Source organism: Ruditapes philippinarum, unplaced genomic scaffold (assembly GCF_026571515.1).
Source record: "Ruditapes philippinarum isolate M1 unplaced genomic scaffold, ASM2657151v2 ctg26_1_1_1_1, whole genome shotgun sequence".
Classification (NCBI taxonomy): domain Eukaryota; kingdom Metazoa; phylum Mollusca; class Bivalvia; order Venerida; family Veneridae; genus Ruditapes; species Ruditapes philippinarum.
In genome coordinates this window covers 432,094-441,324 of record NW_026865626.1, presented here as the reverse complement: position 1 = coordinate 441,324, position 9,231 = coordinate 432,094, and the positions used below count along the sequence as shown (strand labels likewise).

General features: G+C 32.9%; 1 protein-coding gene across 1 annotated transcript; it reads right to left on the bottom strand.

The window, feature by feature from the left end:
* Positions 1 to 2,744: 2,744 nt before the first annotated feature.
* LOC132729812 (uncharacterized) lies at positions 2,745 to 7,294 on the bottom strand. The gene is made up of 4 exons (XM_060715638.1): positions 6,929 to 7,294; positions 5,819 to 5,996; positions 4,562 to 4,800; positions 2,745 to 3,900 (listed from the first exon to the last, which is right to left on the bottom strand). The coding sequence occupies exons 1-4, from the start codon at positions 7,001 to 7,003 to the stop codon at positions 3,679 to 3,681; spliced, it is 714 nt and encodes a 237-aa protein (XP_060571621.1). The 5' UTR covers positions 7,004 to 7,294; the 3' UTR covers positions 2,745 to 3,678.
* Positions 7,295 to 9,231: the final 1,937 nt, after the last annotated feature.

Below are 9,231 nucleotides of genomic sequence, written 5' to 3'. Positions count from 1 at the left end.
CTAAATCAAAAACTCCAATCTAAGTTTAGTTGTAAGTACTGTAAATTGAAACCCCAGGACATGTATGATGCAAATCACCTGTCACCACCTGAAGTCAACAATGAGCAACGCCCAAGAATGGCCCACATCTTTTTAAGTGCAAATGGCAAGGAAAAGCATTTGGTCACCCTAAAACTCTCAATGCGAATAGCCCTAATAAGATAAAGCCATTTATCCTTAAAACACTGGCATCTGAACTCTTGTCTATCCTTGAGTTTCTCTTTAAGAAAGCCATAGATGAGGGCTAAATACCTCATCGATGACAACCTTCAGAATACTTCAATACCCTAAAAAGTGAGGAGTTGGATTGGGACATGGGACATAAAAATTATGTCAAGTAATCTACGACACAATGAGGAAACATTCTATACCAACTAATTATTCTCTGTTCATGGAACTACCTCAGGTCAAATATCTTCAGGCTTGGCGTGGTTATATCACAGGAACTTGATATTCTATCAATATTAACGATAATATCCAAAATATAGCCTCTATATAGTTTATTTATAATATATATGGGGTATTTTTTATATTATCATGAATATTGGTTATTTTGAATTTCAAGTTCCTGTGGATCTATCAAATGATCTATTATGGGGCGAGCTCTTAAATATGTCAAGCAAAAAGGCAACTCAAGATAAACTCAAAACATGTTAAGGCCATGGCTTTTAATAACCTTGTTTGACTATGTGTACAACTAGAATGTACATCTGAAGTTTGGTCCTGTGATAGTCCAACTTAAATTGATCACAAAGAATCTGGCCATATCAGATATGCGCGTTGGATATGATGTACAAAATCGCTTATGACATAGTCGCCACCCTCACCCCATTAGGGAAAGCCAAATACAAAATACAATAGGTTAGTCTAGGCAGCCGGGACAGAGCTAGTACTACAAATTCTAATTTTTCCAGAACTGTAGCTCCGTGTACATCCAGTAACGCAGGAATGTGCAAATAACGCTGGTGGAATTGTGCAAAGGTAACGCAGAATTGTGCAATTTAGTGGCTGAAATGAGCACCGCGATAAGAAAATGGACCAATATTTTTATTGTACACCAAACTGGAAGAAATGAGTTAGCACATACGGTTGCTGAGACATTATGCTTTAAACCTCATCAAAATTATTTCCTTGAAAATGTTACTATTTTTCAAGATAATTCGTGAAAATGACGACCTGACTAGCGTATTGATGGCGATTTTAGTCTTGTTGATATCTTTAAATACAATAACGTACATATTACTTTATAATCTTTTAAATTCGGTGTACCTGATACATTTTCCAATCTACTCGTGTCATATAATACGTAATTTAGCATATAAAACGTAATTGAAACCACTTTTACGAGGTAATGCCGAATTCGTGAATGAAGCACTGAAGCAACGTGAATGAAGCACTGAAGCAACGGAGGTTATCTCATTAAAAGTCGCTCAGCTTTTTGAATTGTTATACGACACTTGAAGTTTGACAAATGTCTTAGGTATACAGAATATGAAAAAAAAGTTTTAAATGTACATATTTATTTGACGAAACACAAAAGTCACATTCAAAACAGTAATCAGGTTGTTTTTCTCACGAATGATCTAAAAAAAAGTAAACATATTACTAACAAAAATTGTAATGCTGGTTAAAATATAATGTCGTAGCAGCCGTATGTGCCAATTCATTTCTTTAAATTTGATTTAGAATAAAATATTTTGGTTCGTTTACTTACTGTGTTATTCGTTGGCGATAGCGTTGCACAGATTCGGCGTTACTTTTACGTTAATTGCACATTCCAGCGTTACTGGATATGCACGGTGGTTACCCACTTGCAAGAATGGTCTACCCCCTTATAGTGTAATATTGTTTCATTGCACACACTTAATCAGTTCAATATGGCATAGCATTTGTCGTCATTGCTTTAACCTTTAATGAACTGTATGCATTTCCTACTGTTAAGTATGTAATATTTTGTATAAGTCTTTTTAATCACAGGAACTTGACATTTAATCAATAGATCACAAAATATGCGTGTATTAGTGATATAGCCCTTATCTCTATATAAAAAACACTATAGAGATAAGGGCTATATCACTAATACACGCATATTTTGTGATCTATTGATTAAATGTCAAGTTCCTGTGTTTTAATCAACATCTTAACTCTCTAAATGGCTTCACGCGCGGACTGTCTACGTCATCGTGAGGGCTTTGACAAAAAAGGACAGATACCTGAATTCATAAGGATAGTTCAAATTGTCGTACATTGATTGACACACAAGGTCAACGTATTTCATTTGCAACATTTTATCTATTCTATATTTGTTAGGAACCAGTGTATCAACATATTTTATTACACATTTATTTACAAGACTTAAGTGATCTAATTAAGCGACTTATCAATTTTGAAGGCGGAGTTGTATTCTAGAAGCTAGTGTCATGAGACTTTGTTCCCTAATAATTTTGAGGCGACCATGTGTTAAGGATATTGAAGCATTATTTTCCTATATTGAGATAAATACAATTATATTTCAAGAATAAGCTCCTACTATTACAAAAAACACGAGTCACTAGCTAGCACACACTTAATTTGGTTTACTAAATTTATTACGGTTTCGGAAATATCCCAAGCACATTGATCGTTTAAAAATGTCAGGGATTCTTGACAATGCCAAATATATGTTGGAAAGACAATTTTGCCACATTTAACAGAAACAACGCTGATTGTGTAGGAAAATAGCTTTATTTGGTGTATATTTAAATGTTTATTGTGCATGCATGGAAACAAAAACAAAAATAATCTACTGACTAAAAACTAATACGCAAATGGTGTAAGGTATAATAATTGATGATATATACTACATGTATAAAAGTTTTAAAATCTATACGCTTTAGTATTGTAGACCCTTCTGGTCATTTCTAACATGTTTTAACACCGAATGTTTGTGTTACTTTGCGCTCTTGAATATTTTAATACAAATGTAAATAAAAAGTACCCCAACAGAATATACTTTACCAACATCATGCTTTCATATTTTATAATTATGCATTTTAATAGGATTGTACTAGGATACAAACAATTTCTCTGTCAATTTCAGAAAATCTTAATATCTTTATACACATTAAACAAACATACATACGATCTCAACGCTATTGGTTATTATTAAAAATTAAAGATTCTTAGACACACTCTCAAATCTACTAGTATATTATTTACAAGGAGATGCATTTCATTTCCGTGCAAGAGACAATATAACGTGGACATTTGCAATATAATAAGTACACGACTTAAGACTAACCAGTTATAAAGTCACAATATGACATTAACTTACTCAGCGAGTTAAAACATATATAAAATGTCGTTGATGCAAAGTTATGTACAGGGGAAGTTACCCCAATGAGTATTTTATAAGAGTCAAATAAAGTTGTCTCCCATATGTTTGAGATGCCAATATTGATTTTCATTTCAGTGATATGCCACTCGATGTATATTTACACCTATTCATTACAAATCTATAACGTTCATTTGACAATCCGACGCCACCGTTAGGCCAAAACCTTGCTCTGCATATTGTTTTTTTTTTCTTTTTTTTTCATCCGCAATTTTTGCTTCCAATTCAATGAGTATAAAGATTCTATTCATCGCAGTGTAATTCAACTAGTTTCGTTTCAACGATTTATGAGTCACTTTGCAATAACGTGGGATATAAGTTCCTCTAAAGTCCTTTTCCACTTCGTTCGATTCATCGACATCTCGATCCGGGCATTTGTACCCGCTTGGGCATGCGCACATGAAATTGTAGCCCAGAATTAGCTCTTCGCCTGCCTCCCTATCAACGTAGATCTTTGCACATGGTGACATCTCTGCAGTACACTCGGGCTGTAAGGAGTACAAAATATATTTGTTTGAACTAAGAATTGAATCGGAATAAAACGCATTTTGTCATTTACATTGTTGTATGATTGTTAAGAATTATGCTAAATATGTGTATTTCTAACTATTTCTCAAAACAAAATTCTATGACAAGCGTCATATATTCCCAGTCACCATGACACCGTGTCACCACTAAACGGTGGCTCTTCTTCATTCTGGTGATATGTTTTAATGAGTGCTCTCGACAGTTCCGTTATAGTGTCTACACGCTAGAAAAAAGAAAGTAAAAGTGAACACCCGGCCGATATTTGGTACAATGTCCAGCAACGTAGTTTGGGACATTCGTTATGGAAATGACAGAAAAGCAGAAATTTCAGTTCCAATGTAGTAAGCACACGGATCCATTTTGCAAACTTTTCTATTGGATTTATTTATCTGTCCGGCAAATATCGGACGTAGGATAGATTTAACGGAAGTCAATGAGAAAACAAACATCATGCGGCCGAAAATTGCTTATTTAATAGATGGCACACATCGTCTGTAAGTGTTGCAAATGTCAATTAAAGTAATGCATATGGTACCTTTTTCATTATCCTTCTGATAATCAACATAACCTAATTGTCAATTAAGACTGTAAATAAATAAATTCTCTAAACCATCAACTCACCTTTTCACAGAAGTATTCGTATATCCACTGGCCCGTTCTGTTACTGTGATGTTTCTGTGCCGGGTGGCGCCACCATCCTAGAAGTTGATACAGGTTGTCTGGGCATGCGCAGCGAGCCTCTCTAATGTGAGGACTCCACTCACCAGCAGTTGTTCCCATAGTAATAGCAAGGTCACCGGGTTCACATTCTCGTTTTGGAAGAATAGGTGTACAAAACTTATATTGAATGGTTTTATCCGCTGAAGATGAAATACAAAAATAATAGAATTTTACATGGTTGGATATGATTAAAGTGATGCACTATTGCTTTTTGGTCTTGAAAAAATACCTCTTATAATACTGAAAGTTTTGTAATGTCAATAGATATCATTAAAAAACGGAAGCTGCTATTTTAACAATTATATTTTGCTTGAATTATAGAGAAATATTTACTATAAATTCGTTAAAACGACTATAGTATTTAGCCAATATCATTATGGATTTGTTACAATCGTTTATATAGGGTCATATAACCATATAACCTGTCAGCTGCAACCGTTAGTCATATAATCTGTCAAAAGGTCTATATATTAAGAAGGCCATACTGTTTAAATATTGAGCCAAGTGACATCACCTTTCTCCTTATTATACTTTAAAATTAAAACGGCGTCGTAGCCTTCATTTTGAAACCCGAGTGTCTTGTTTAATATAACTTTCATTTCATAAAATCGGTTTTCAAGTTACATAAAACAAATGAAATTGGAAAAAGAGGAGCGAGTTCATACGTGTATGTAAATTATTGTAACCATGTATTATAATTAGATAGTTCCAGCAGAAAAGTATTGTATAAAAACACAACTTTTAGTTTTTCTAAGATGTCATTTTTTTTTACAAAATGGAGGATTTGTCACAGTTTTAATAGATGAGGAACTAATTAATTAAGTAACCGATTCTGACCGATTCAATGCCATAATTATACAGTATATCAATAAATAGAAGAATATGCCTATAAAGCAATTCATAATGGTGAAAGATATCATAATTCTGGTCGTTCACGGTTTTGATTTTATAATCTCTCTCTCTATATATATTAACCGATTCAGCCAGGTTACATTATAAGAGAATACAATGCTGTAATTCATTCACATTTCATATATATTATATATTGAACAGATTTAAGTGAATGGATCGACATCAAGCATGCATTCAAATAATTGTAACTGAACAGGGGAAACTGCTAGTCTTAGAAAGGAAAACAAGCGCCATTAAGCACTTAACCTCTTTCGTAATGTGGCCATGATAGGGACTGGTCACTGCCTGCTTGCCACTTGGAACTACATCCGGGGCACCGACAATACGGCCCTTCGTCGAACTCGCTTCCATCCGGGTATCTCATCAGTGACGTACAGACATGCGCATTGGAACGACACATTGGCTTTTCTTCGTCATCCATCGTCTGAAAAAAGGAATCAATATGCATTTACTATTGATATTTATGTATGTATATCCTCATGGACCATTTGGTCCAATGGAATATTGAAAATAAACTTATTAACTTATCTGTATTATTATGTAAAAATTCTTTTTTTAAATGTTATCGAATGCAAGTCTTGAACATTAATGGTCAAGCATTATTAATCTCTAGTTTAATATACTTCTTTTACTTGCTCTCAAAAAATCGAAATACGAATAAGGCAATATTCGCATGCTTCGTAATGGTTGCTAATTGTAATATAAAGATTTATCATTAACGGCATCCTCAATTTGTGTTTTTGGAAATATAATAGCAGGGTTTTAAATAGGAGAAACTGCAAACACTGATTCCTTAATCACCTTAAGAAAGGCGAGAACTTGAGATGCATGTATATTTTTACATAAACGTGTACATGATTTCGCATTCATGAAAAAAATTATGATACACGATTGGTAATGATCTGAAGACAATTGAGTGTTTCGAAGTCAAATATGTTCTTATAGAAAGATAACCATCGACAGGAAAGCAATACTGGAGCATCTATGATTTTGGTTGACGTATTAGTTGTATTGGTCATTAGTATTGACTTTAACACATTGATCTATACATAAAATAAAAGTATCTGAATAAATGATCCAGGAGAAACATGAAAATATTTAACCAACGGTGGTATTTCAGAAATCTTGCAATCATAACCCTTTACAAGAGTATGACTTAAACATCTGCATGATATTATGCCACACAAAACTATGTTCCATGCAAAAAGCAATAACCAAAAGACCAAACAGTAGCATCAAATTATATATTTTCGTTTGTAATCCGCCGCTGACGAATCTACTAGCGAAAATGCCAATCAATTTGCCCGTTAGCAAATATACATGTATTATAATGAAAAAATGATTTGTTTTACTTACAACAACATTTTCGGCAGCAATTTTCCAGATCATAACTCTTGCGAAGAACGCGAAAGTTAATATGCTTTGTTTCATATTGAACTTGAACCCTCGGTTATATTTATGCCCCTTTTAAATCCAAAAAAGCACTGAGATGTTGTTGGATCGATTGTAAAAACGAATATTCTAAAATGTGTTTAAAAGTAAACAATCAAATGGTGAAAATAATGATAAAAATTTTATGAGAGATCATTTTACAGAATCCTGCGCTAGTATATCACTCCACAACTAAAACAATATTCCATTAATTTAGTCGGAACTTCAGTAATTACACGCACTTCAGAGGGAAATAAATCGATACAAGAGCATTTTCTGGAGAAATCGTCCATTTATAGAAGTTTTGCAGACGACACTCGCCTAGAGCGGGAACAAGGGAACGCGCGTGAATCAATACTATGAAATACTATAAATATACAAAATGTAATTATATCTTTTTAAGGATAAAATACTAATACGGTCGAAGCTGGTGGTCTTTGTCCGATTTCTAAACATTTGTATATCGTTGTAATATATGTCTGATTTAAAAGGAAATAAAAATTATATATTTCGAGTTAGTATCTAATCTTTTTCTTGCTTTGTCGGTTTGAACCGCCAAAATCCAATTTCTTCAAAGCAACATGAAATTTGGCCTATGTGTCCTCTTCAATTTCAATTGCAGACATAAGTAGAACTCGTACCTTGCAAATGCTTCAAGCCCTCGTACTTTTATAATATTCATGATTTCTTGTAATCTTTGTATGTATTCATTTCTTTGTCTAAGATAAAAAGTTAAAGTCATTTTTTCAAACTGTAAAAAAGAAGAAATCTTTATTAAAATGTGCATCGATTTGTTCAGTTGTATACATGTATGTATGTCATTCGGAATTCATCGCTAAAACGAAGCAAGTCGAGATGGAACTGTCTATATTTATATTGAAGCAAATTTAAGTCATCATGAATAAAATTCAAACTTTGATATCACGATTTTCATTTTTTTACACAGCAAAGATATTATTCTAGTTTCGAATACATGGACCTAAGATTCTTAAGCCTTTCTAGGCCTATGGCTATTTTTTTCAACTGGCGCTAAAACCTATGAAGTTTCATTTAAATATTTATGTACTTTGTTCTGTTTTGGATGTGCTTCAAAATCATCAGTGGAAAGCCTTGCTCTCAAGTCAGTTGTACATTTTCACAACGAGTTTATCGTTATTTTATTTTTCATAGTCAAACCGTTTTATGTATGCAGGAATCCGCCAATTAACAAAGTAATAATTTTAACAGTTAAAGCGATTATGCTGTAATTGATTACGAATTATATTCTTATTTTTAAAATCTACATAGAACAACTGTAAGAGTGCGTATTCGTATTAAAACTTACAAAAATTCGCCAAATCATGATAATTATTGATTTACATTAAGACTGTATTGCAGCATAAATACGACGGGCACGACATTATTCCGTTATTCAAAGTCCTTAACAAGACCAAGTCGGACATTTTCATAGATCTTACTTCATTTATCATAGATTAAGTCGGCTAATTATTGAATCTTAGAGATCAAATGTCAATAATCGATGTAACTTAGAAATAAATAAATCTGTTCATGAACACGGTCTATTCCGTGAGGACCTTTCTTTTCAATTCATAATCCCATTGGCTACGGCACATAACAGTTACTTTGTGTTTGTTGATTCCAGTGCAGTTTCCGTAGTTAAATTCCTTTCCACAGAACTGAAAAATCGTACAGATTAAAGGTGCTTTATATATTTATCAAATAGTACGCGCAGATACATAAAATATGACTTATAAATATACATAATATAGAGTGCACATGGGTAGTTATTCATACTTTCATGTCAATGGTTAATTTGAAAACCAATATATCAATGTGATGCCGTCAACATCATACATGTGCATACTCGTATATATTGCCTAAATGATATTGAAATGAAAGGAAGTGTAACTTATGTGGTTTATTGGAGGATGAATTTCATTTTGTAATTGAATGTTGTCTTTATAATGATTTAAGGAAAAAGTATATATGTTTAAGTTTTTAGAATTGATTAAATCTGATAACAAAACTGTAATTAGAAATTTAGGAATATATGTATACAACGCTTTTGCTATTAGAAATAACGTTATGTACGGGCAATGATACATGTAAAATAATGTATATATCTCTATATTTTTCTTCATCTTTTCGTTTGGTTGCCACAGCACAGTTGAAGTATTACTCATTTCAAGATATAAAATTCAATACTAAAAGTTTCAAAGAGAAAAGAA

Excerpts from the sequence above, each read along its gene's own strand:
- LOC132729812 (XM_060715638.1), bottom strand. The coding sequence starts at position 7,003 with ATGAAACAAAGCATATTAACTTTCGCGTTCTTCGCAAGAGTTATGATC. Across the intron at positions 4,801-5,818 it reads ATGGCCACATTACGAAAGAG|CGGATAAAACCATTCAATAT; the intron begins GTTAAGTGCTTA and ends TTTCATCTTCAG. Across the intron at positions 3,901-4,561 it reads ACGAATACTTCTGTGAAAAG|CCCGAGTGTACTGCAGAGAT; the intron begins GTGAGTTGATGG and ends TACTCCTTACAG.